Genomic DNA, 27146 nt, shown 5'->3' on the forward strand with positions numbered 1-27146 from the left:
CCACAGATGCCTGGCAAAGTACCCCACTTCTCAATACCACCTATATCTTTCTAATTCACTCTCTGGTTCCCTGACTCCAACAACCCTTTTTTTTTCTTTCGGAGACAGAGTCTTGCTCTGTCCCCCAGGCTGGAGTGCAGTGGCTTGATCTTGGCTCACTGCAACTTCTGTCTCCTAGGCTCAAGCAATTCTCCTGCCTCAGCCTACCGAGTAGCTGGGATTACAGACATGCGCCACTACACCTTGCTAATTTTTGTATTTTTAGTAGAGACGGGGTTTTGCCTTGTTGGCCAGGCTGGTCTCGAACTCCTGACCTCAAGTGATCCTCCCACCTTGGCCTCCAAAGTGCTAGGATTACAGGCATGAGCCACTGCGCCCAGCCTTGTTTTTACTTCCTATTTTACTGAAAAAAAAAAAAAAAAAAAAAAAAGCAAACAAAAAGGAACATCCCCAAGTCTGCCATTGCACCTGCTCCCTGCCTGCATCTGTGCCAGTGCCTCTGTCTTTTCTCCTGTTGCTGAGGATGGGCTTTCTGTGCTCTCTACAAAGGCAACCCCTTTGCCTGCTTGAGTACATTGTTCAGCAAATTTTACCTTTTATTTTGGATGGTCACTGTGATAGGCTGAATAACACTTGCCCTAAAGGTGTCCAGAACCTGTGAATATGTTATCTTAACGTCGTGAAAGAGACTTTGCACATGTGATTAAGTTAAGGCTGTTGAGAAGACTATCATGGATCATCTGGGTGGGCCCAGTTTAATCACAGTGGTCCTTGTAAGAGGAAGGTCGTCGGGGTAGAGTGAGAGCAGATGTGATGACAGAACAAGAGGTTAGAGTGATGGGGGGACAGTGAGCCAAGGAATGTAGGCAGCTCTGAAGCTGCAAAAGGCAAGGAACAGATCCTCCCCTCAAAGCCTCCAGAATGAATGTAACCCTCCACAACTGCAAGAGAACACATAAACGTGTGGGGGTTTTTTTGTTTTTGTTTTTGTTTTTTGAGACGGAGTCTCACTTTGTCACCCAGGCTGGAGTGCAGTGGCGCGATCTGGACTCACAGCAAGCTCCACCTCTTGGGTTCATGCCATTCTTCTGTCTCAGCCTCCCGAGTAGCTGGGACTACAGGCACCCGCCACTGCGCCCGGCTCATTTTTTGTATTTTTAGTAGAGATGGGGTTTCACCGTGTTGGCCAGGATGGTCTCAATCTTCTGACCTCATGATCTGCTCGCCTCGGCCTCCCAAAGTGCTGGGATTACAGGTGTGAACCACCGCGCCCAGCCACATGTGTGTTTAAACCGCTAGGTTTGTGGTCATTTGTGACAGCAGCCATAGAAAACTAATACAGTCTCTTTGCTTCATTCTTTCTACCATGCTGAGGTTTTTGTTTGTTTGTTTTGTTTTTTTGTCTTAAAAATTCCTCACTTCCCTTTCAACTCTCACCCTCTCATTTCTCTCCACCCTTTCACAATAGAAGTCCTTGGGCAGGGCGTGGTGGCTCACGCCTGTAATCCCAGCACTCTGGGAAGCCAAGACAGGCAGATCACGAGGTCAGGAGTTTGAGACCAGCCTGGCTAACACTGTGAAACCCAGTCTCTACTAAAAATACAAAAAAGTAGCTGGGCGTGGTGGCGGGCGCCTGTAGTCCCAGCTACTCAGGAGGCTGAGGCAGGAGAATCGCTTGAACCTGGGAGGCGGAGTTGCAATGAGCTGAGATCCCGTCACTGCCCTCCAGCCTGGGCAACAAAGCAAGACTCTGTCTCAAAAAAAAAAAAAAAAAAAAGAGAAGTCCTTGAACACCTTGTCATCGTTTGCTGTCTCCTGTTTCTCTTCTCCCATCTTCCTTGAACCACTCCAGTTCAGCTTTCTCCCTTACTACTCTAGGAAAACTGTTTTTGTCAAGATCACTAGTAACCCTAGGTTCTAAATCCAATGATCAGTTCTCAGTCCTCATCTACATAGTTTATCACATCCTCCTCCCCTAAAAATACTTTCTTCACCTGGCTTTTAGAATGCCACATTCTCCTGATTTTCTCCCACCTCACTAGTTGCACATTTCCCAGCTCTTTTGCTGGTTTCTCCTTCTTTATTTTTACTTATTTATTTATTTTTTGTGACAGAGTCTCACTCTGTTGCCCCGGCTAGAGTGTAGTGGCGCCATCTCGGCTCACTACAGCCTCCGCCTCCCGGGTTCAAGCGATTTTCCTGCCTCAGCCTCCCAAGTAGCTGACATTACAGGCGCCCACCACCACGCTCAGCTAATTTTTGTATTTTTAGCAGAGACAGGGTTTCACCACGTTGGCCGGGCTGGTCTCGAACTCCTGACCTCATGTGATCCGCCTGCCTCAGCCTCCCAAAGTGCTTTCCTGCTCTTTAAACCTTTAAAGTGTTCCTCTACTCAGTTATTTGGTGATCTCATCCAGTATTATGGCTCTGAATACCCTCTACATGCTGATGACTTCCCAGCGTGTGTATCTCATCTGGAACTTTCCCTAAATTCTGGGATTAGATACCCACCTATCTAACCCAGTCGGATGACTAATACTAATAAGCATCTTTTTTTTTTTTTTTTTTTTTTTTTTGAGATGGAGTTTCACTCTTGTTGCCTGGGTTGGAGTGCAATGGCACAATCTTGGCTCAGTGCAACCTCTGTCTCCCGGGTTCAAGCGATTATCTTGCCTCAGCCTCCTGAGTAGCTGGAATTACAGGCGCCCGCCCCCACGTCCAGCTAACTTTTGTATTTTTAGTGGAGACGGGGTTTCACCATATTGGCCAGCTGGTCTCTAACTCCTGACCTCAGGTGATCCACCCACCTCGGCCTCCCAAAGTGTTGGGATTACAGGCATGAGCCACCATGCCCGGTAGCCCAGGCTGTTTCTTAACTCCTGGCCTCAAGGGATCCTCCCACCTCAGCCACCCAAAGGGTAGGATTGCAGGGATGAGCTACCATGTCCAGCCTTTTTTTTTTTTTTTTGGTTGTTATCTTTTAAGTTAAGAGACTAAGCTAGTTTTCTTGAAAACTGTCCTGCATTCTAGAGTGTTTCCTTGTGATATCATTTAACTTGTTCCTCAACCCCTTGTATTTCTTATAAACCAGAAGTTAAAGATCTAAAGTTCTTTGGTTAAATTTAGGTTAAACATGTTTGGTGGAAATATTTCCTGGGTGATGCTATGAATTTCACATTGTGTCACATGAAGAGATGAGTAACTTTCAGATTGATTTTTAGTGAGGCTACATTTGACTGGTTAATGTGGTGACTGGTAGAGTTTTTATTGTAAAAGACATTTTTCCTTTTGTAGTTAGCAAATAATCTGGATGATTCTTTGGAACATTCTATTTGTTTTACATGTTTATGTTGTTTTTCCTCTGTCTGTTTGCCAAGATATGGAGGAGCTGGAATTAGAGCCCAGCCTGTCTAACTCTATAGCCCGTACCTCACCCTTGTCTCAGCATCTGTCTCTTCCTTGTCTTACCTGGCGTGATGGGTTATATATGTCTGTTGTCCAGTTTGTGAGCCTATCAGAGGCAGCAATATTATATCATCCATTTTTATATCCGTGCAGTACTTAAATTCACATAGCTGCAGAGTGGATATTTGTCCCAGATTAACAAAGAAGCATCAGAAACCTATGGCCTCCCCCCTGCACCTCCAAGAAACCCAAACTCTAGAGGTTCTAGCCATTAAGTATTAGAGTTGGAGAAGATCTCAGTGGACAGTGTGTGGTGAACCTCCACCCCTGTGACAGGCTCAAGTCTTCTTTGGATATAGGAAATGTTCTCTTGAAGGTTTCTTGAGCAAGAATTTTGTTCCAGCACTGCCAGCCACAATGAATAACTCTTCTTCAGAGACGCGAGGACACCCCCACAGTGCCTCCTCTCCTTCAGAGCGGGTGTTCCCGATGACCCTGCCCAGGAAGGCGCCTCTCAATATTCCTGGCACCCCAGTCCTCGAAGACTTTCCTCAGAATGACGATGAGAAGGAGCGGCTGCAGCGGAGGCGCTCGAGGGTCTTTGATCTGCAGTTCAGCACTGACTCACCTCGCTTATTGGCCTCCCCCTCCAGCAGGTGAGGGGCTCCTGGGCTGTTTCTCCTTGAGGCGGCCGCCTTGATATGGGCTGCGTAGGTCCAGGCATCTCCACAAAACTTCATGGGTCTAGGTTTTGAAAATTTAAACTATCATGGATTCTTGCCAGAGTTGTTTGTTTTTGTTTTCCATTTAGGAGTATTGACATTTCAGCTACTATCCACAAGTTTACAAACACGCAGATTACGGAACATTACTCCACCTGTATCAAACTGTCCACTGAAAATGTGAGTATTTGCTGGTTTATTATTGAAGACGTAATCCCTTGATCACAGGGGAAATCCAGCTATCTTGTTTCTGTAGATAATGCACAATCAATGATGATAATTCTCTGGTGAGTCATCTTAGTGCTGGTGGTTTCCACCAGTAATGCTGGTGGTTTTACTGTTTCCTCTGGACCCGTGGTGCACCTCCTGAGAGGCTGCCAGCTATCTGCTGTGTATCTAGAAAGGCAGCATGGCGCATGAGTTAATAGTAGAGTTCTGGAGCTAGCCTGAGTTGGAGGCTACATGCTTCTAAGCTGTGTGTGAGCCACCCAACCATTTTGCTTCCATGTCCTCTGGAGAATGGGGGTAGTGCCTGCCTCATGAAGTTGTTTGGAGGGTGAGTCCCTTTGTGTGCAGTGCTTAGAGCAGGGCCTGCACACACTGAGCATTCAGGAATTTTGTGCCGTCATTCCCTAGCCTTGAACATGAGGACATGCCTGTGAGGATTTGGCTCTTGACAAGTGTTTTTGGGAAGAGAGATCAGTGACAATATGTGGGTATTCCTATGTAAAGACTTAGCTTCCTCTGTTAAAAGCAGCATTATTTACATGAGCCTAGGCTATAAATAACAATCCTTTCTGCAATTTTCTGTTTTCAGAAAATCACTACCAAGAATGCTTTTGGTTTGCACTTGATTGATTTTATGTCAGAGATTCTTAAACAGAAAGACACCGAACCAACCAACTTTAAAGTAAGAAGGATGTCCACTTTCTCCTGCATCTGAATTAAATGATGATGATTTCTACTACTTGGCATAACACAGTTGAATTCTGCAAATATATGAGAGACTTCTCGTTTAGATGTTATGTTAGTTAATTTACTTTCTTTTCCTAAACTGATGAAATACAGAGAGAATATATATTCTGTTTATTCCCTATCAGTCATAGAGGGATCTTTGTCATTGCTTCCTTGGGGCAAGTAAATATTTTGTGAAGCTTGCTGTGTTTTACCTGTTCAGAAGTTGTTTTTTGTGCATCTTTGTGAGGGCAGCTCTGATTGTTTGACTAGGTGGCTGCGGGTACTCTGGATGCCAGCACCAAGATCTATGCTGTGCGCGTGGATGCCGTCCATGCCGATGTATACAGAGTCCTTGGGGGGCTGGGCAAAGATGCACCGTCTTTGGAAGAAGTAGAAGGCCATGTTGCTGGTAGGTGGGTAGGGATCTGGATTTAAGTGGCTCTTCTTAGGGCATACCAGGTAGTTACTTGAGTAATATACTAGAAGAAGGTCACAAGAAATAAGTGATCTCATTTTATTGAAGACAGGGCATTTTTAGAACCATATATGGTCTTACGTGAGAAGATACTCAAACACTAAAATTATATTTCCTTGAAAAAGAGAAGGGCCTTATAAAAGCGTTTATATTTTATTTAGGCCAGGTTGTGTAAACATCACCAACTAAGGAACTTCTGATCTGGGAGTCTTTGGAAATGGACTTGCGTGAGAAGCCAAATCTAATAGTTTGGTTTCTCCATAAGTTGCAGATTAAATATGCCTGATGTTTTGAGAGAACTGCATGTTTTTTGTTTGGTTGGGGTTGGAGTTTTGTTTTTTTTTTTTTTTTTGAAACGAGGCTCACTTTGTCACCCAGGCTGGTGTGCAGTGGTGTGATCTGGGCTCACGGCAGCCTCTGGCTCCCAAGTTCAAGTGATCCTCCTGCCTCACCACCCCAAGTAGCTGGGACTACAGGTGTGCATCTCCATGTCTGGCTAATTTTTGTACTGTTTTGTAGAGACGGGGTTTTGTCTTGTTGGCCAGGCTGGTCTTGAACTCCTGAGCTCAAGTGATCCGTCTGCCTCAGCCTCCCAAAGCGCTAGGATTACAGGCATGAGCCACCACACCTGGCCTCACATGTTTAAATTACGACAGGTTTTGAAGAACTTGAGTTAGTAAGTTCATCACATGCTTCAAAGCAGCCCTTGCAGTACGCAATTGTATTTCTCCTTTTAGATGGAAGTGCTACTGAAGTGGGAACAACCAAAAAGGCTGCAAAGCCAAAGAAGAAGCACTTACACAGAACTATTGAGCAGAACATAAACAACCTCAATGTCTCCGAAGCAGATCGGAAGTGTGAGGTGAGGAACTGTATGCGCAGTGTGGTTTCTGACTAATTCAGAACCTTAGGGGCTGAGACTTGGCGGGGCTAAGGCTGCCTTGCTGGTATGTGCCTGTTTAAGCCTCAAGGGAGTAAAATATTCAACTGATATCTCTGCATTATCATCTTTTAGCTTGACAGTAAAGACTAAAAGTAAGTCCCTCAGTGTTTCAGAATGATTCAAAAGGAAGAGACTGCAAATTGCTGAGAAATCTAATTGATAAAAAAATAATTTTATTTCCTAGTAAATGTAGCAGTGGTTACGTTAGCTAACATTTAATGTACACATAATGAGCACCATGTGCTTCCTTAAACCTGTAACCTGTATTAACTCATTTAATCCTCACAACATTCTTGTATCATTTTAGGAAGAGGTAACTGAGGCACAATGACTTGCCCGAAACGACACATCTAGTAAGTGAGCTAGAAGTTGAAGCTAAGTGGTCTAACTCCAGAATCCTAGCTTTAAATCATCTATCTAGCAAATCCTAAGGAATCGGCTTAAACAAATGGTACTGGAGGCCTCATCTATAATTAGTACAGTTAATTTAAAGCAAACAGGTGTTACTACAATTTAATTTTTTAATTCTGCCATTAAAAACATTGTTTCAGTGAACATTCTAATACATATTATCTTTGCACTCGTATGGGAGAATATCTGTAAGAAAATTCTGAGACATGGATTTTAAGTTGCCCTCAAAAAAAGGTACTAATTTATTCTTCCACTAGCAGTAGACTAGATTACTTCTCTCTCTTACCTCCACAACATTCATAAATGGTAATTAAGGTCACAAAACTAGAATTGGTCACCAAGGAAATGAATGTATGTGGGAAAAAGACTGGGAGTTCCTTTTCCCCAATCTTAGGAGTTCAGAGAGCTGAAAAAACATCCAGTAGGTAGGAGGAAAACCAGAAGAGCATGGTATCCAAATGAGAAAATATTTCAGAGAGTGGGGAATGATCAACCATGCCAAATGTGGCAACCTGAGGCCACTAATGAGCTTGGAGTGGGGGCCCCTCTGGAACTCAAGCTCAGACCTCCAGGGAAGTGCTTGGCTGGTGCTAGTGTCCCTGAGTTTGAGGGAGGGGATTGTGTGCCCAGGACCCAGACCCTGGAATGGGGGCATGCTGGCTGGTGCTGGTGTCTCAATAAGGCTGGTTCTGTGAGTGTGAAAATCTGCCAGTGGGGTTCAGCTGCTGCTACAGGTGGGCTCTGCTGCAGCCGGGGTGGAACACTGCTGGGTGACGCTCTCCTAACGTGCAACCTGCAGAAAGGAGCAGTGCCTTCTCTCCCTTGGAGTCTGTAGTCTCCCTCTAGTGCCCCTACTTGGTAGACCCTAACAGGGAGCTGCCGGCAAAGCTGAATGTCCCAGATCCCGCATCACAGCCAAGGAGAGAGGGTAGGCTTAGAGCTGAGAGGCAGTAGCTTAGTAACTGGGACATGGTGAAGTGTCATGAGGATTACTGACAAAAGACTCTGGGGTGGGGAGAGAGATATATATATAGAGAGAGTAAATGAAAACAGATATGCAAAATGCTACCCATTGGGGAATCTGAGTAGAAGCTTTACAGAGATTCGTATTACTGTTTCAACATTCTTGTGGATCTGAAATTTTTTTTATGATAAATGGGAGGAAAGGACTGAAAACACTTGAATATAGGTAGTTGTTTTGAAGAGTTTTGCTATAATTTGGATCAGAGTACTGGGATAGCAAATGGAGGGAAAAGTAAGGCCAAGAGTTTTGATTTTGTTTTTGAATGGGAGAAATGACAGCATATTTTGTTGATGACAGCAGTCTAGTTTGGAGAAGGGATTATTGATGATGCAGCAGAAAGGAGAATTGCCAGGCTGATGTCCTTGCGCAGGTGAGAGGAAGGGAATGGACAGCACAGGTTGGGCTCGGCTGACCTGTGTTGTTTGGGTGCACTCATGGGGGAGCCTTCTGGATACTGTCTTAAAACAGGAAGCCAGGTCATCAGCTTACAGCGAGGATAGGGAAGGAAGGCACTGGGGGCGTGAGGAAGGGAAAGGGTAGGAAAGAGTCCTCTAGGAGGTGGGCGAGTACATGAACTAGGGAGATATGGTGTGACTGTTAGACAACTTAGGGTCTACTTGAGGGTGGTGGCAGATGGATATAAAGTGAGGTCAGTCAGCATGATTTTGTGTCTTTGTCCAGCCGTTAATAGCTGTGTGGGTACAATCATGGAGTAGGCAGAAAGTTGGGTTTAATATGGGATCCTGTTGAGCTGAGTGAATGGACACAGCTGGAAAGGGACACTGGAGGAGGTGAGTGCATGTGTAAAAGTGTGGTTGCATTCACTGCTTAGGGAATTTTACCTCGGAAGAGAGGGGAATGAGGGCAGTGGAAAGTAATATAATCAGTAGATTGTAGGCCTGGTGGGGTTAAAGACTTCGTGGTGTTGGGGACAAGAAGGGGTGAGCTGGAAACGTAGGAGGTGGTTGCCAGAGAGGGGCCCTTAGAATTGAGGATATAGAGAGGTTGCAGTCATGGTTAATGACTCAACTCAGAGCAGGCAAGGGAGCAAATGGCGGAGGCGGGGTAGGGGTCTTACTAGGCTGTCTTGGTGTCTTACTTGGCTGTCTTGGAGTCCTGGGTTTTTTAGGATGGAGACCATTGAAGGAGAGGATATCAACCAAGAGACAGTGTACTGGATGGATCAACATATGGATATTGAAATCAATAAGAGCTACACCAGGAATAAATTTGGAGACTAGTAATGAGCCATAAACTAATACTAAGATCTTCTGAGAAGAAGGACAGGTTGTGACCTGGGGATTGGAAGATGACTGCAACACAGATGGGCAGACAGTGGCAAAAGCTGATGTTGTACTCAGAGCTGGGGCATTAGAAATTGGGAGGGGGGATAGTTGGATGCTGCAATCACCTGGCCCACCTGCAAGCCACTGGTTTGACGGCTGTGAAGAGAAAGCAGCCACTGCAGAGGCCCGCAGGGGAAGCCTGTCCTCAGGCTGGCACCATGTCTCAATTGGAGCAGTGCCCCTCAGCCTGTTTTTTTTTTTTTTTATCACTTTTGCCCCTTCAGACCCATTTAGACATTTTGTGCCTACTCCTTCCCCTTGAAATGAAATACTAAGGAATAAGATTTTGTCAGATAGGGTAGAGGTTTGGATAGGCAAACATTATTGTAATATCTAAGATTTTTTCCACCTTGCCTCTAGGAAACAGTTTTCACCCCTTGAGAGTGAAATGAGAACACCATTGAGAATACATAAATTAGAACAAGTAGGAGATAATCCTCAGGAACTAAGTGGGTGATAGAGAGGATTTTGCTGATGACTGAGTCTAGAGGGTCCTGAGGAAATACCAGTTTTTGAGGAGGAGTGGGAGATGGGGGCTGTGGTGGGGTGGGAGGTGGCATCAGAGTTCTATAGATCTTGGAGTCCAAGAAATGTAGAATTGTGGGTGTCTTGGGTCTTTTTGTGTAATTAATAAATAAGCCAGATAAAGGGCAACAGTGAGATGAATGCCAGTGTTCTTATAGCAGATGGTAGTGGTAAGACTGAGTGTGCAAGGGGCTAGGGAGGTGGGGCCTTGCCATGCCCACTCTGAGTGGTGAGGTGAGCAGGGCATTGCTGTGCACGGGCAGGGAGGGGCCAGAGGAAGGAGAGTCACTGAGAATGAGGCCTAAGAGGGAGGGGAGAGGCGAGAGCAGCTGGCTCTTGTGGGGAGAGGGAGTTGTATTTTTTCCTTACGTGTGTGTCAGCATTAACCGTGGGTGATGTGTGTAGCATATCACCATGTTTAAAGACCTTGACATAGGCCGGGTGCGGTGCTTAGCTGTGTGACCTGGGAAGAGGTGTGAATCTCACTGTCATATACTATAAAAAATGGGGAACGCTGGTCCCACCCACATCTCGGTTTTATATTAGTGGATCCATTTATGCCAAGGTCTCTCTCTTTTTTTTTTTTTTTTTGAGATGGAGTCTTGCTCCATCGCCCAGGCTGGAGTGCAGTGGCGCTATCTCAGCTCACTGCAAGCTCCACCTCCCAGGTTCACGCCATTCTCCTGCCTCAGCCTCCAGAGTAGCTGGGACTACAGGCACCCGCCACCATGCCCGGCTAATTTTTTGTATTTTTAGGAGAGACGGGGTTTCACCGTGTTAGCCAGGATGGTCTTGATCTTCTGACCTTGTGATCCGCCGCCCGCCTCGGCCTCCCAAAGTGCTGGGATTACAGGTGTGAGTCACCGCACCTGGCCTATGTCAAGGTCTTTAAACATGGTGATATGCTACACACATCTGAAGCGGTATTATTTATTAGTCATAGAGATCCAGGAAGCCCTTTCTACGTTCCCTTCCCTCCCCCAATTCTCCTTGTTTTTTCCCCTTCCCAGATAATCTGGAATTTATCTTACTGTCATTATTATTATTATTTTTTTTTGAGACAGGGTCTCAATCTGTGGCCCAGGCTGGAGTACAGTGGCACGATGTTGGCTCACTGCAAACGATTCTCGTGCCTCAGCCTCCCATGTAGCTGGGACGCACCACCACGCCCAGCTAATTTTTTTTGTATTTTTAGTAGAGATGGGGTTTCACCATGGTGACCAGGCTAGTCTCGAACTCCTGATCTCAAGTGATCTGCCCACTGGGGCTCCCAAAGTGCTGGGATTACAGACGTGAGCCACCGCTCCTGGCCCTTACTGTCATTCTTGCTTTTGATTCTATAGTGAAATGTTCAAATCAATCAGGGATTATTAAGTACAGGATGTTTGGAAATTCTGTTTTGTAGTCATCTTCTTTCTTACCAGGTAATCTCAATTCTGGGAGCCTGAGGAAAACGGACTATTTCCCAGGCCTGCATTAGCTTTTCCCATGATTATAAAGAGAAAAGGAGAGAGCAGCAAGTAGGGCTGATTTCGCTAAGCCTGATATTGACAGGCTGTGGTATGTTTATGCTAAGTGAAATGAATACTGTCATGAAGAAATGCCAGATACTCCAATCCTGGAAAGCTTTTTTTGCTCTGTAAGTTGCTGTAAACTTGTAATCATCAAGAGTATGGAAGATAAAAAAGAGGGATGGATTGTCACAAACAGAATTTAAAGCTTCAACTGTTTATTAAACTCTCATTTTCTTTTCTTTTTTTTTTTTTTAAGATGGAGTCTCACTCTGTTGCCCAGGCTGGATTGCAATGGTTCAGTCTTGGCTCACTGCAACCTCCACCTCCTGGGTTCAAGCAATTCTCCTGCTTCAGCCACCCAAGTAGCTGGGATTACAGACGTGCACCACCATGCCTGGCTAATTTTTTTATTTTTAGTAGAGATGGGGTTTTGCCATGTTGGCCATGCTGGTCTCAAATTCCTGACCTCAAGTGATCTGCCTGCTTCGGCCTCCCAGTACACTTGGGATTACAGGTGTAAACTCTCATTTTCTTGGAGATCAGAAAGCAAATGTGTGGGTGTGTCTAGACCAGTTGAGAGCACTTCTTTATATATGAGCCGATCTCTTTTGGACACAGCTCTTTGGTATGTGCAGAACATTTGCTGTCATAGAGGATTCAAACATGATTATGCTTCAGTTCTTTATACCAGGAGAATACAGGTAGATGAATGCAAGGAAGGTCAAGGCATATGCTATAGGAAACCAGAGTTGGTAGGGCTCAGGGTTTATGGAAGAAGCAAGACTTGAACTGGGCCATGAAGGAAGGCTAGGTGTCTGTCAGGTAGGCATTGCCAGGGAGGTGATTCTAAGCAGAGGTGTAAAAGCAAAAGCCATAGCACAGGAAGGTTCTGATTAGGAAGCTGGAGAGTATACGAGTTTGGCTAGCGCCAAGGATTTGCTTTTAGAAATCACCTAAAGAGATCTTGAACTTTATCATTCAGTCTATTGTAAGGCCTTTTATTGTGGTCCTTCCTTACTGTGGACCCTTGTTTCAGAAGGTTTCATCTACTCAAACTACACAGTCAGCCATAATTCATTGTCCCATTGAATTGCTTGGGGATATAAATCCCTCTGTTGTCACACATGATATAATTCTAGATACAAGTGAGGAATATTATCATAGTGCTTTCAGCTTTAATGTGGGTCAGTGTACAATTTCCATGTTGGCTCTGAAGTGCTGAGTATAGTTCCGTTAACTACCTACCCAAGACTTTTAGGGGTGCAGGGCTCCAGGTGGGAAACCATTACTCTGGATAGCATTTGAGAAGGGAATAGGAGTAACCTATTTTTAGGTATTTTTAGGATGGGAAAAAAAAATAGGTATTTTTAGGATGGGAATTGGGAGAGGCCAGAGATAAGGGTCATATTGCTGGCTCTGGGGATGGAAAGATGCACTGGGAGGAAACCGACTTGGACGTGTGGCTGCCTGAGGGCTAAAGGGATGGGAGAATGTGGAGATGACGAATGTGCTGTTCTGGGACAAAGAACGGTGAGATGGGTTTATGGTACGGCAGGAGCTGAACCTCAGTTCTGATGAGCTTGGACTCCGAGCTAAGGGGACCAGGGAAGAGCCAGGGAGGCACATCTGTGTTGTCCTATCCAAGCCCCTCTCTCTCCATAGTAGCCACGTTCTGAGGCATCAGGAAGACCTGTGAACCCCATACCCAACCGTATCTCCTGTCTCAAGGTTACCTGCAGAGTCCCAGGGGGCTTCTAGCCTCTTGCTGCACATGTGTGTGATTCACCCTGTCCCTGTTCTTATGCCCAGTGCCTGTTTTTGCCTTTGGGCTTGGTGTCATATGGCCATGCCACTCCTGCTCCTGACCCAGCCTTAGGGACCTTCTTAAAACCTCTCTCAGGTTTCACCCAGCCAGCTAGCCCTACTGACTCTGTCCTTTGCCTGGATATCTTGGGTATGTTCTTCCAAACTTTAGAAGATATTTCTGTTCAGAGGAACAATAGAGCCCTGTGACTAGCCCTATCATACAGGCTTTTTAAGCCAATGGAATTTGTTAGTGACTTATAGTAGGAGACCAGCAGCAAGGATACACGTCCAGATGTATTATAAAAAAGCCATTTGACACAGTGTACACTTGCCACCACATACTGTCTTCTGGAGCAGTATATGTTTATCCTCTGACTATAACCAGCCTTTCTTTTGAACCGGGATTTTATCTGCTCGATTAGAAAGCCACTTTTGTTGGGTGCGGTGGTTCACAACTGTAGTCCCAGTACTTTGGGAGGCCAAGGTGGGTGGATCACTTAAGGTCAGGAGTTCAAGACCAGCCTGGCCAATATGGTGAAACCCCGTCTCTACTAAAAATACAAAAATTAGCCGGATGTAGTGGTGTGTACCTGTAGTCCCAGCTACTCTGGAGGCTGAGGCCCAAGAATCGCTTGAGCCTGGGAGGCAGAGGTTGCAGTGAGCCAAGATCATGCCACTGCACTCCAGCCTGGGCGGCAGAGCAAGACTCCATCTCAAAAAAAAAAAAACAAAAAACCACTTTTGACCATGAGTGGAGATATTTCAGTCCAGTGTATATACCTGCTAATGAGCGGGGCCAAATGCATGAGAATTTATCTTTCCCTTGGCTACATGCCGTAAATCTTCAGTTTCTTCTCTCTCTGTGTTCAGATTGATCCCATGTTTCAGAAGACAGCAGCCTCATTTGATGAGTGCAGCACAGCAGGGGTGTTTCTGTCCACTCTCCACTGCCAGGACTACAGAAGTGAACTGCTGTTTCCCTCTGATGTCCAGACTCTCTCCACGGGAGAACCTCTCGAGTTGCCAGAGTTAGGTTGTGTAGAAATGACAGATTTAAAAGGTAAGTACAAGTGATGCCTTTCACCAGAGCATTTCAGTCATTGGGGAATTTTTTTACATAACCATGGGGTACAATAAGCCCATCATGCTCTTATGTTGCTTAAATTACCCAGAAGTTTCCTCTGGAATGCCAAATTGTGTATCCTTTTGGGAGTGCCTTGCAACCCACTAACTTTTGTCTTCTCTGCGGCGTGGAGTCTAAAACAGTAAACCATTGCCTCTTGGTCCTGATGTGCCCGGTACCTTAGGTGCCCACTGTTTGCAGTCAGCTCTCCAAGTCACATTTTGGAGACCTGGGTTCCTCCTGGAGTGTCAGTTTGTTCTTGGGAAGGGGACTTAGAGAGACCTTTGCCTAGCCAGAGAGGCTTTGTTTTTATTTGCTCCCCATCCAGGGGGCCCTGAGGAGAAGAGAGCATTGTGAATTGTTTTGAGACTCCTCTGCAGCAGTCTAAGAACTGATCTCTCCTATTATCAGTCCCCTATACTGGCTTGACAGAGATTTTAGCATCCCTCCCATTTACGCCTCCACGCCTGAGTTGGGGGTTCTCCTCGGGATGTTGTAATGAGGTGCCAGCAGGTAGGGAGGCCAGGTGCGTGCAGTGCAGTAGCTACACTTGGGGTCCCAGAAGAGCTGCCCCCTCCTGCACATTTCCAATGCAGTGTTCGTACTCTCGCTGATCTTCATCTCAAGTGCGGTCATTTTTATGTGTTGAATGAAATTAATACTTCCCCTCCAGGCTGGGCAGTTGTTACAGCTCCCATTCTTGTCATTTCTATTCTTGCCTCAATTTTGTTTAGTATAGTTTTTGTGCTAACGATCTGTTTTCCAAGTTTGTGCTCTCATTTGGGGCTCTAATCCCCTGAAGTAAGTCTTCTCTAGTTTGGGACTAAAAATAAGTTAAAGTACCATTACATGATTGCCTATGTACTCGGTGTATTTTTAAGACGAAGCGTTTGATTTCCCAGCTATAGCATAGGTCACAGAATTCATTTCAGAATCGAATGTCTGTGCTTTAGGTTTCTCCTCTAGTATTTTGCTAATTTGTGCGATGACAGTGCATAGCCTCACTCCAGCGTGGGTGTGGCCGACGCATCTGCTCGCCCCCAGAAGAGGCAGGGACACAGACTGGCAGCCAGCCAGCCACTGATGATACTTGAGCCTTTGCTGGAGGACAATGAGGTAACTGTGCCTCTCATCTCTCGTCCCACTCAGTATCATTCTGAAGGGAGTAAGGAATGCACTTGACCCACTTCTAATCTCTCTTTGTGATCTTGCTATCCTCTCCAGCGCCCTTGCAGCAGTGTGCAGAAGATCGCCAGATCTGCCCTTCCCTGGCCGGCTTCCAGTTTACTCAGTGGGACAGTGAAACACATAATGAGGTGTGGTCAACTTTTAGTGGCTCATGGTTTCAGTTAGTTGGCTCAAGAGTGGTCCTGCCCAATGGGAACCAAAACTGTGGCATCATCTTTATTTAGCCAGGAGTACAGAAAATATTTCCTTTGGCACTTCTGTAGGGACAAAAACCCTGAGGGAGGAGGGGTAGGGTTGTGAACCCCAGCAGGACTATTCTAGAGGTAAGTGAGTTCCAGGATCAGCTTTATGTCCTCTCTTCTGCTATCCTAGGGTAAGGCGGCCCTCGCATTAATCGGTGAACATTTATAATTAGATTTACTCTTGAATGTGGTTATCCCAGTGGCCTCGAATCTCTTAGGCTGCTGTCAAGCTTGAGGAATTTCCTGCTCTTTGGGGTTGAATCCCTTGGCACAGAGTTTCCTGAGAAATTGTCATGTGTAGAGCTTTCCTCTGTGTATTTTTAGCATGGCCCCCTTTAGCCTACTTACTACAATTTCCAAAATAAATGGTCTCCATGGAAAACTGTTTTCTGCAAACATGTAGTTAATGGGTACAGAATCCTGTTTCATGTTTTACAAAATGTGCCTGACAACAATGCAGCTTCCTCCTGTGCTGCACAATATAAACTTCCCCCTCACTGTACTATCGTGAGAGTCCTGGCCCAGGCAGGCAGGGGATGGGGAAGGGAAGGGTGGCTCAGGGGAAGGAGGAGGCTGGAAACTGAAATTTAAGGGTGAGAAGGCTGTCCCTCCAGTGGTGATTTGGGGTGGTTATAGGAATGAAAATTACAGAACCCTCTTTTGTCCCTCCAGTCTGTGTCGGCCCTGGTAGACAAGTTTAAGAAGAATGACCAGGTATTTGACATCAATGCTGAAGTTGACGAGAGTGACTGTGGAGACGTCCCTGATGGGTCCCTGGGGGATGACTTTGATGCCAGCGATGAACCTGACCACACCGCAGTTGGGGATCATGAAGAGTTCAGGAGCTGGAAGGAGCCCTGCCAGGTTCAGAGCTGCCAGTAAGGCTCTCAGAGTCAGAAAGTGTTTCTATAGGAGTTTTCCATTGGTTCTTTTTTCTTTTTCTTTTTTTCTAATTAAAAAATTTTTCTTTCTTTTTTTTTCCCCCCAAAAAATAGAGATGGGCATCTCACTGCATTGCCCAGGCTGGTCTTGAACTCTTGGGGCTCAAGCAATCCTCCTGCTTTGGCCTCCCAAGGTGCCAGGATTTCAGGTGTGAGCCACCATGCCTGGGCACTATCAGTTCTTAACAGATTTCCTGCTGGGGTGATTGAATTTGGTGTCTGATTGGCTGGGCTGGTGTGCTGTGTCATACACATCAGCTGAGCTTTTCAGCTGAGCCTTTCTGACTCAGAGGAATCACACCTGGCTTTGAATGTCGGCTTAGCCACTTTGGTTATAAAACTGACATTGCAAGAGTTTGTAAGGATTAGAACAATGTAAAGCGTTTGGAACAAAGCACCTGGGATCTAGTAATTACGTCAATGTGGCTGTTGTTACCACGTGCATTTTGGTAGCAGAGAGCATGCTCCCTTTGTACACATTGCTTATAGTGTGGCTGTTGGTGACTCTAAGCCACCAATTTACCACCTGAAAGGTAAGCAAGTGGGGGTTAGGCAGTGTTGGGTTACCAGATGGGCAGACTGGGGACGAGCAAGGCAGGGAAAACAAAACCAACCAATAAATTGAGAATATTTGGAGGAGAAGAAGAATTAGTTTAGTAATTAAATTTTTGATTACCCTAGTAAACATCATAAAAATAATCAGAACTTGGTTGGCCTTTATGTACTTAATAGGTTAGTATTGTTTTAATTCTAAGTATGATTTGGAAGCAGGGTCTCACAACACTTTAATGTCATGGTCCTGTAAAGGTCTTGAATGGGTCTGGGGGTAGGAGATTTCATGAGATTAGAGTGAACAGTCCCTCTGTTAACTCCTATGTCTGTAACAGAGCTTTGCAGAACTGGGATTGGGAACAGCCAAGCTGGTTTTGAGTAAAACCTTAGAAGTTGCTTAGTATAATTTCCCGCTATGACAAAAATCTCTTCAAGAGCCCTGCTCGGATGTCTTTCCTAAGCTCATTTTGTCTGCCCTTGTGGGAAACGATTAGGCTGATAATGTCTTTTAAAGACATTATCGAGGCGCCACTGCCCATCCAGGCTCAGTAGCACCCTGCTCTCCGGAATTGTACTGTTCACATGGCTGCAATTTTGCCCCATTCTCATCCTGTCTTTTTTGTTTTTTGTTTTTTTTTTGTTTTTTTTTTTTGAGACAGAGTCTCGCTCTGTCGCCCAGGCTGGAGTGCAGCAGCGCGATCTCTGCTCACTGCAAGCTCTGCCTCCCGGGTTCACACCATTCTCCTGCCTTAGCCTCCCGAGTAGCTGGGACTACAGGCGCCCGCCACCACGCCTGGCTAATTTTTTTTATTAGAGACAGGGTTTCACCATGTTAGCCAGGATGGTCTCAATCTCCTGACCTCGTGATCCGCCCACCTCGGCCTCCCAAAGTGCTGGGATTACAGGCGTGAGCCACTGCGCCTGGCCATCCTGTCTTCTAAGAAGGGAGAAATGATAGGTTGATGGGATGAACTCTTAAAAACATCATTTTCAAATGTCAGAGAAAAGCTATCACTTTCCTTAAACAGTGAGGTGACATCTGAGGGACTGACAATAACAAAGGGCTTCCATGACTTTTATTTGGTTTCTGGAAGATGTTTTCTGCTGGTTATTTTGAACAAATGTCTCTACTTCTCTCCCCTATTCCAAACAGCACAAAATCTTAGACTCTATCCTACCTAGTACATTAGGGATGGGAGGCTGCGGTTCTAGTCTCAGGTTTTACCCATCCTTAAATCCCCTCCCCTTGCCACATCGCTGGCCTTTCCTGGGAATTCAGTGAGTGTTTGATCTGGAGTAGATCTGATCTTGCCGTTACTAGCCCTGAGATGTGGGGCAGTGTTATCACCTTTTGTGGTCTTTATTTTCTCATCCATAAAATGCAAGGTTGGGACCAGTTGATAATAACTATCTGATATTTATTGAGCTCCTTATTCTTTGTGCAAGATGCTGCGCCAGGTGCCTTATGTGTGTTATTTCACATAATTTACATAATATCTAAAATTAATTATTTTATTGCAGCAACCCTATAATTAGGTCCTATTATCCCCATTTTACAGATGAGGAACAGGCTCAGAGAGTTTAATGGGGTGGAGCTGGTTGCCACCCAGCACCTTTGACCAGTCCTGGCCACATATAGTGAGCTTTTGGATGGCAAGCTCCAGTCCACACCACCTGAGCATCTCAGTGGGTAGAGGGGGCCAGACATCACGTTACCATCCCCGGGTGATTGTGTTCTGCACCCAGGGTTGAAAACCATTGTACTCTACTGAGAGGTCTTCGGAGGCCTCTGGATGAAGGTGGGGTGGGGCAATGCTGAGTGATAAATACCAGTGTTGTGTAGATGTCTCACATTATTGGTCTCTGCATGGCAGCACACTGACAACTGCAGGCGTAAAAGGTGGAGCTCTTTGTGCACATGCATTGGTAAGGACTGGTCTGCAAAAGTGCTTGATGTCTAAGAGTGAGCTCCCTCTCTTTGTGCAGCAGCAACAGCAGCCCAAGAACACTTGGAGCCAAGTGTTCTCTGGCCGACCCTTCTGTAGTACCAGCGTGCTTACATAAGGCAGTTACTGTGGTTAATGACCTAGTTGGAGGTCAAAGCCCAGAACACAGCCTACTTCACGCATGTGAGAATGAAACATTCGGCTGCATGCTGCCTGATGTGCTGAGCCAGCTGGGAGGAGACCTTATCTTGCCAGTGTTAGGACAGTGGATTGAACCACGGCTAAATTGAAGGAGGGACCCTGTGACATTATGGGGAGGGGATAGAAGAAATACAGAGTTTTCCTGGAGGGACTGGAGATGTTTGAAGTGGGCAGCCTTGAAAAATGGATAGACTATTTTGGACTATAGGTGGATTCATTTAGTTGTTGAGTGGTGAAATTGGGACTGGTAGGATGCCTGCGACATAGCATTGTATGTTGAAAGAATTATTGAATTACTACAGTTCAAAAATCCTGCAGAGCCTCTGTCCAGCTCCATCACCAGAATTGGGAATGGGAGCCACTCTTCCTAATGGAAGAATATCCATCAGAATGGAGTGGGGATGCTGTTGAAACTTCTTCCTTCTACCTCTGGAGTTCACAGCACAGTGCATTTGTTACTTAATAACATGCTAGGTATCAGATTCTGTTACAGCACTAGGCCATACAGACTAGAAATGTGATTTTTTTATTGTGTATTTTATTTTTTTAAATTAGGTTTTAATTACACAATAAATGCACAAATGTAGTCTCCTGTTTTTGTTTTTTAAAATTCTGTATGTAAAGACAAAATCCCCTTTTAAAAGCCTTTTTAGCTTATTCCATATGGCTTATATAAACGGGAACTATATGTATGCTCAATACAAATACAAGGCCACTCTTCTGAAACTTCTTTGTTACCTTACCTTCAGAGGGCAGTACAGCAGCACCAGCGTCCTTTCTGACATGTTGGAGCCCTTTAGGAGAAAGCTTGTACCTTGTGGAAAGAGTGAAAAATGGCTGGGCATGGTATAATCCTGACACGCCTGTAATCCTAGCACTTTGGGAGGCTGAGGCAGGAGGATTGCTTGAGGCTAGGAGTTCAAGACCAACCTGACCAACATAGTGAGACCCCATCTCTATTTTTTAAAAATGTAGAAAGAGTGAAAAACCAAACCGAAACTGCCATGCTGCACTGACCACTTAGATACTTTACACACGGCAAAGAATAAAGCTGGATGACCTAACAGATTATAAGGGGAGCCCCCAAAGCGTTAGAGGAACTAAATAATTAGACAAACATGTTTTTTCACTTTTAGTAGGAACTATAGCGGTATCTTTTGGAGCCCTCATTTACAGAAGGATGGTGACGAATGAGGGATTTGTCATCTTGTGTGGCAAGAAGCATGTGTGTGGAAAGACCCCGAGGCTGGGATTAAGGGACTTGTGTCCAGCTCCCAGCTCCGGCATTTTACTAGCTGTGGATTCTTACCCAAAGGAATTCTCTTTTTTTTTTGAGACGGAGTCTCACTCTGTCACCCAGGCTGGAGTGCAGTGGCGCGATCTCGGCTCACTGCAAGCTCCACCTCCTGGGTTCACGCCATTCTCCTGCCTCAGCCTCCCGAGTAGCTGGGACTACAGGCGCCCGCCACCATGCCCAGCTAATTTTTTTGTATTTTTAGTAGAGACGGGGTTTCACTGTGTTAGCCAGGGTGGTCTCGATCTCCTGACCTTGTGATCCGCCCGCCTTGGCCTCCCAAAGTGCTGGGATTACAAGCGTGAGCCACCGCGCCCAGCCAAAAGAATTCTCTTTACTTTTGTCATCTTGTCTCTCAAATTAGGTAGAGTAGCATTTTATGGTGCACTTTGAAACTTCCAGAGTACTTGTATAGATATGATTATATTGTTATAAAATTAAGGGAAGGAAAAGTACTTGAGAAGTAAAAGGAATTATTAATAATGAAGTTATTTGTATTGGACTCACAGAAATGCAGCTCATTTGTGGACATATGCTTCATATATAAATGCAGCATTATAGTATATGTATTGTACATGTACAAATATGTGTGTTACAGGGAAGAAATGATTTCCCTTGGGGATGGAGACATCAGGACCATGTGCCCCCTTCTGTCTATGAAACCTGGAGAATATTCTTATTTCAGTCCTCGGACCATGTCGATGTGGGCTGGCCCGGATCACTGGCGCTTTAGGCCTCGACGCAAACGTATGTAATTCTAGGTGGAATTTTAAGAAAAGAAGTAGTGTAGATGACCAGCCAGTCAGCAGTTAGCCAAGGAAGAGAAATGCCAGTCACAGCCCTGTTGTGTCTCTTAATAAGCCGAGGAAGCATACAGATGAGCCAGCCTCCTGGTTGGTCAGTTTGCCTGGCCTGGGATGAAGGGACAGTGAAAATGGAAGCCTCTGAGTGAGGAGAGTGAGTACTGGAGTCAGGAGAACTGGACTCCCAGCCTCACACTGCTCCCTAGTATCCACATGACTTCACTCAGTGGCCACGGGTGGGCATGACCCCTGGGCACTAGAGGGCACACAGGAGCTACTGCACATGTTGGCATTCTGTAGAACTCCAAAGGGCTGTGCTGACCTTATGTGTTTTGCATTGTCTCTTTGAAAGAAAGGGATTAAGCATCTGTTGTTTTATGTTTTGTTTTGCTTTTGAGACAGGGTCTCACACTGTCAGCCAGGCTGAAGTGCAGTGGTGAATCGTGGCTTACTGCAGCCCTGACCTCCTGGGCTTAAGCGTCCTCCCACCTCAGCCTTCTGAATAGCTGGGACTGCAAGGGCATGCCAGCATGCTCAGTTAATTTTTAAATTTTCCATAGTGATGGGATCCCGCTTTGTTGCCTAGGCTGGTCTCGACTCCTGGCCTCAAGTGATCCTCCTGCCTTAGCCTCCCAAAGTGTTGGGATTACAGGCATGAGCCACTGCACCTGGCCAAGCATATGTTTCTGATGTGGTTTCTTAGCCAAAACACAAATTATAAGTTTGGGATGAAAAGAGGGTGTGTGATTGAGCACTCCTACTGTTGTGATGCTCAGACACAATGCTGCCTTGTGGTTTTGATAAGCCTTGATAAGGCTGTCAGCAGATCTTGTGAAATGAGTAAATAGTTTAGGCCACAGAAGTGAAGTGCTGACGTCTGTGTTCACTCTGCAGAAGATGCTCCTTCCCAATCAGAAAACAAAAAGAAGAGTACAAAGAAAGATTTTGAAATTGACTTTGAAGATGATATTGACTTTGATGTATATTTTAGAAAAACAAAGGTTTGTACTGAATTTATTAGGATTGTGCTTACTCGTTTTTCCCTTTCAGATGTGATTTTTAAAAATTCCATATAAATTTAACTGTTAGAGCAAACAGATGGTTTCATTCTTCCTTGTTCCTTAAACGCACTATTAAGAAATAGTCCTAAACTCAGTGGCAGAAAGAATCAAATTTAGAATAAAAAGAATAATGCTAGCAAAATCACTTTTTTACATAGAACTGTGAGACTGATGGTAAACTCATGCTGCCCAAACTGCTTTAAAAAAAAGTAAGATGTTTTGCCCATTGTTAAAATGCCTAAAACACTTTTTTTAAAAAAATTAATAGGCTGCTACTATTCTGACCAAGTCCACTTTGGAGAACCAGAATTGGAGAGCTACCACCCTTCCTACAGATTTCAACTACGATGTTGACGCTCTGGTCCAGCTTCACCTCAAACCAGGCACCAGGGTAAGCCTATTTCTTGGTTCCTTTAAGCACACAAGGTATCAAGTGGCTGATAGTGTGACAGTTAGGCAGTGCCTTTGAGGAAAGGGGAGAATGTGAGGAGCTGTATGTGTTAGCCAAAGCGTGTTGCCAGGAAATCAAATAGATAAGGCAAAGAAAGCTAAAAGGAAAGGCTTATATGATGGACACACGGTAAACACTTGGAAATACCTTACCTGGCAAGAATGCTGGATACTGAAGCCTCCATGCTGAAATTCAGGGGGGCAGTGAGTGTAGTCTTTTGGTGAAGTTTCAACAGTTTTTAAGTTATTTCTTGATTCCTTTGCTTTCTCCTTTTTTTTTTTCTTTTTTTGACAGTTTCGCTCTTGTTGCCCCAGGCTGGAGTGCAATGGTGCAATCTTGGCTCACTGCAACCTCTCCCTCCTGGGTTCAAGCAATTCTCCTGCCTCAGCCTCCCAAGTAACTGGGATTACAGGTGCCTGCCACCATACCCAGTGAATTTTTTGTATTTTTAACAGGGACAGGGTTTCACTATGTTGGCCAGGCTAGTCTCGAACTCCTGACCTCAGGCGATCCACCCACCTCAGCCTCCCAAAGTGCCAGGATTATAGGTGTGAGCCACTGTGCCCAGCTGATTCCTTGGCTTTCTCATTGAAGTTGTGGATTTACTCACCAATTGCTTTATACAGTGAGGTTGCCTTACTAATGATCCAAGTCGAAGCGAGCCCAAGGTGACACATGGGCTCACATCCTCAGGAAGTCTCCTAGGGCTCTACAGGCTGCTGGGGCTCCTTCTGAGATTGTCACATGGAGCCTTCTGAATTACCTGGTGTTGCACCCTGATTACTGCCTCCTTCATTTGCCTGGGGCTCTTCTCACATGTCCGCGCTGACAGGGTAAGCAGTGGTTCGTGTAAACCATTCCATTCACATCCTCTGCTTACTTGCATTACTGGTTCTCCTACTCTCATGGAGTGTATTAAGACTTTATACTTTCCTCTTTATTTTGCCTGTTTTTCAACAAGATTTTAATGAGAGATATATATATATATATATATATTATTTTTTTCCCTGAATTGACTGATATTACACATTCTATTTGTTTTTTGTATTTTTTTTAGAGACAGGGTCTTGCTCTGTTGCCCAGGCCATAGTCCAGTGGTGTAATTGGAGCTCATTGTAACTTTGAACTCCTGGATTCAAGCAGTCCTCCTGCCTCAGCCTCCCAAAGTACAGGGATTACAGGCGTGAGCCGTTACACCTGGCCTCACATTCTGTTTTTATAAACTAACCAAGATATGTTTTTCTTTCTGATCAATATTGTTTACTTCAATAGAAATACTCTTTTTTTTTTAGTCCTAGCTACTTGGGGGCCTGAGGCTATAGTAAGCTATGATCATGCCAGTGCACTCCAGCCTGGGGGACAAAGTGAGGCCTCATCTCAGAAAAGCAAAACAAAAAAAAATTTGTGATTCATGAGAGGGGGTCAAAATATCAACATTAACAGGAGTTTGGAAGAAGTTGATTCTGACTCTTATGGATGATTTTGAGGGGTTCAAGACTTCAGTGGAGGCCAGTCACGATGGCTCACGCCTGTAATCCTGCACTTTGGGAGGCCAAGGCGGGTGGATCGCTTGAGGCTAGGAGTTTGAGACCAGCCTGAGCAACATGGCGAAACCCCATCTCTACTAAAAATACAAAAATTAGCCAGGCATGGTAGTGCAGGCCTGTAGTCCTGGCTACTCAGGAGGGTGAGGCACGAGAATCACTGGAACCCAAGAGGTGGAGGTTGCAGTGAACTGAGATTACACCACTGCACTCCAGCCTGGGTGACAGAGCAAGACTCTGTCTCAGAAAGACTTCAGTGGAGGAAGTCATTGCAGATGTGGTATGCAGATGTGGTGGAAATAGCAAGAGAACCAGAATGAGAAATGGAGCCTGATGATGTGACTACATTGGTACAATATCCTGATAAAACTTGAATGGATGAGAAGTTGTTTCCTATGGATGAGCAAAGAACATTTTCTTGAGATGGAATTTACTCCTGGTGAAGATGCTGTGAACATTGTTGAAATGACAAAAAAAAAGATTTAGAATGTTACATAGTCTTAGTTGATATAGCAGTGGCAGGGTTTGAAAAGATTGACTTTGAATTTGAAAGAAGCTCCGCTATGGGTAAAATGCTATCAAACAGCATTGTATGCTTCAGAGAAATCTTTAGTGACAGGAAGAGTTGATTGATGCAGCAAACTTCACTGTTGTCTTATTTTAAGAAATTGTCGCAGCCACCCCATCCTTCAGCAACCACCACCCACCCTGACAGTCAGTAGCCATCAACATTGAGGCAAGACCCTTTAACAGCAAAAATATTACAACTCACTGAAGGTTGATATGATCATTATAATTTTTTAGCAATGAAATATTTTTAATTAAGGTATGTAAATTGTTTTTTAGACATATACTGTTGCACACTTAATAGACTCCAGCATAGTATAAGCATAACTTAAATTTGTGTGACTGGAAGTGCCTGTATTAAACACTGGACATTTGGCTAGGGACACCTGAGAGTGTGCCCAGAAGAGAGTATTCTAAATGAAGAGGCAGTTAGAAGTTGTGTCATATGAAGAACAGTGGAAGAAAATGGGGCGTTTCTTAACTCAAGTATTTATTGTTTAGTAGTAGTTTTGGATTTGTTACAAGCATATTGTGGGTTTATTTGAGTTGTTTTTGAAGCACAGAATTATATTAAAATATTCAGTGTGCTCTTGTAAACTGTGCACATCTCCAGTCACATTTCTCCTACTTCAGAGATTTATATATCAAGTAGAAATCACTGGTCTAAGGAAGGACCTGCAAATATTTGAAAGACTGTGGTCCATAGGCCCTCCTAAAAGAGGAGCCTCATTCCACGAGGCTCTGGAATATAGAACGAGGATGATGGGTGTAATTAGAGGGAAGAGCTGGATGTCTCTCCTTGTTGCCATGTAGGGAACAGTGGTTTCCACTCAGGAATGAGACAGGCTGTTAATTAAGGTAATGGGTTTTCCTTTTTTTTTTTTTAAAGACAGGGTCTCAGGCTGGAGTGCAGTGGTATGAGTATGGCTCAGTGCAGCCTCAACCCCTGGGCTCAAATGATCCTCCTGCCTCAGCCTCCTGAGTAGCTGAGACCACAGGCACACAGCACCATGCCATCTTTTTTTGTAGAGATGGGGTCTCACTGTGTTGCCCAACGCTAGTCTCAAAATTCCTAGGCTCAAGCAGTTCTCCCACCTCAGCCTCTCAAAATGCTGGGATTACAGGTGTGAGTCACCATGCCTGGCTGGTAATGGGTTTTCTGTCAAAATTGTTCAAGTGCAACAAGGTGACTTTCAGAAAGTTGGAGGGTAGATTTTCCAACTTTTGTTTTTAGTGAAGGAACCCTTTTTCAGGTAAAACTGTGCAGAAGGCCTAATTGCCAGTCACACAGAAATAGAGCTGCTCTGGTTTATTTGGGATTGGTAGAGACGCTGAGCCCTGCTACTCCAGGTTTGCACTGTGTAGTGGAAAAGTCTGTTAGACTTAGATGACTTGTGAGGGCCCTTCTGACTCTAAAATTGTATAATTCTAGGAGGAGATTGGGCATAGGAATTAAGATTTACTTCTCTAACCTAGTTCAGTAGCTTTTAACAAAATAGCTTTCTGCATTTATTCTTTCCTTTAGTTACTTAAGATGGCCCAGGGCCATAGGGCAGAGACTGAGCATTATGAAGAAATTGAAGACTATGATTACAACAACCCTAACGACACCTCCAACTTTTGCCCTGGATTACAGGTAAAGGGGGGAAAGGGGCTCTGTCCTGTCTTCTAAGCCAGGGAGTCATTTTTCTCTGCTTCTCATGTCCCCATTTTATATGGCAGGAGACTGTTGGCAATTTTGTATCCAGTGGAGGTTTTCTGGGTAAAGGGTCTGCCTTCCACCCAGTGCAGGGAGCTGAGCAGAGTCAAGGAAACAGCCTCACCTTGGCCTGCCTTACCTCACATCCTACATGCAGGAAGCAAATGGCCATACTCAAGTGAATGCGTCGACATGTGGATGGGTGTTTAGCCTCTGCTACAAAGTACTAATCTTGGCTGTTGTGGGATTTCAAAGGAATATAAACACTTTGTCCTCTTATGAGCTAATGTTTTGGCCAGGTAGACAACCAGATCACACCATATGTGATCTGGTGTGGCAAAAAATAAGTCTTCGGGGTATATCTCAGATGACCAGGTTTCTAGCTGTGAATGTAGTTGTCATATTG

General features: G+C 44.9%; 1 protein-coding gene across 5 annotated transcripts in view; it reads left to right on the top strand.

The window, feature by feature from the left end:
* The window catches only part of NCAPH (non-SMC condensin I complex subunit H), a 38064-nt gene that overhangs the window by 2122 nt on the left and 8796 nt on the right, over positions 1-27146 (top strand). For 3 of the 5 annotated variants that reach the window (XM_004031425.5, XM_063695549.1, XM_019021537.4), the window contains exons 2-13: positions 3809-4061; positions 4217-4307; positions 4945-5037; positions 5355-5493; positions 6297-6421; positions 13999-14188; positions 15476-15567; positions 16354-16559; positions 21214-21362; positions 22313-22419; positions 22748-22870; positions 26567-26677. In XM_004031425.5, the coding sequence (XP_004031473.4) occupies positions 3809-4061; positions 4217-4307; positions 4945-5037; positions 5355-5493; positions 6297-6421; positions 13999-14188; positions 15476-15567; positions 16354-16559; positions 21214-21362; positions 22313-22419; positions 22748-22870; positions 26567-26677 (1679 nt within the window). The remainder of the gene's footprint in view (positions 1-3808; positions 4062-4216; positions 4308-4944; positions 5038-5354; positions 5494-6296; positions 6422-13998; positions 14189-15475; positions 15568-16353; positions 16560-21213; positions 21363-22312; positions 22420-22747; positions 22871-26566; positions 26678-27146) is intronic. The other 2 variants (XM_019021536.4, XM_055378584.2) reach the window with 1 other exon arrangement.

The sequence above is a fragment of the Gorilla gorilla genome, chromosome 12, assembly GCF_029281585.2.
Source record: "Gorilla gorilla gorilla isolate KB3781 chromosome 12, NHGRI_mGorGor1-v2.1_pri, whole genome shotgun sequence".
Lineage (NCBI taxonomy): Eukaryota > Metazoa > Chordata > Mammalia > Primates > Hominidae > Gorilla > Gorilla gorilla.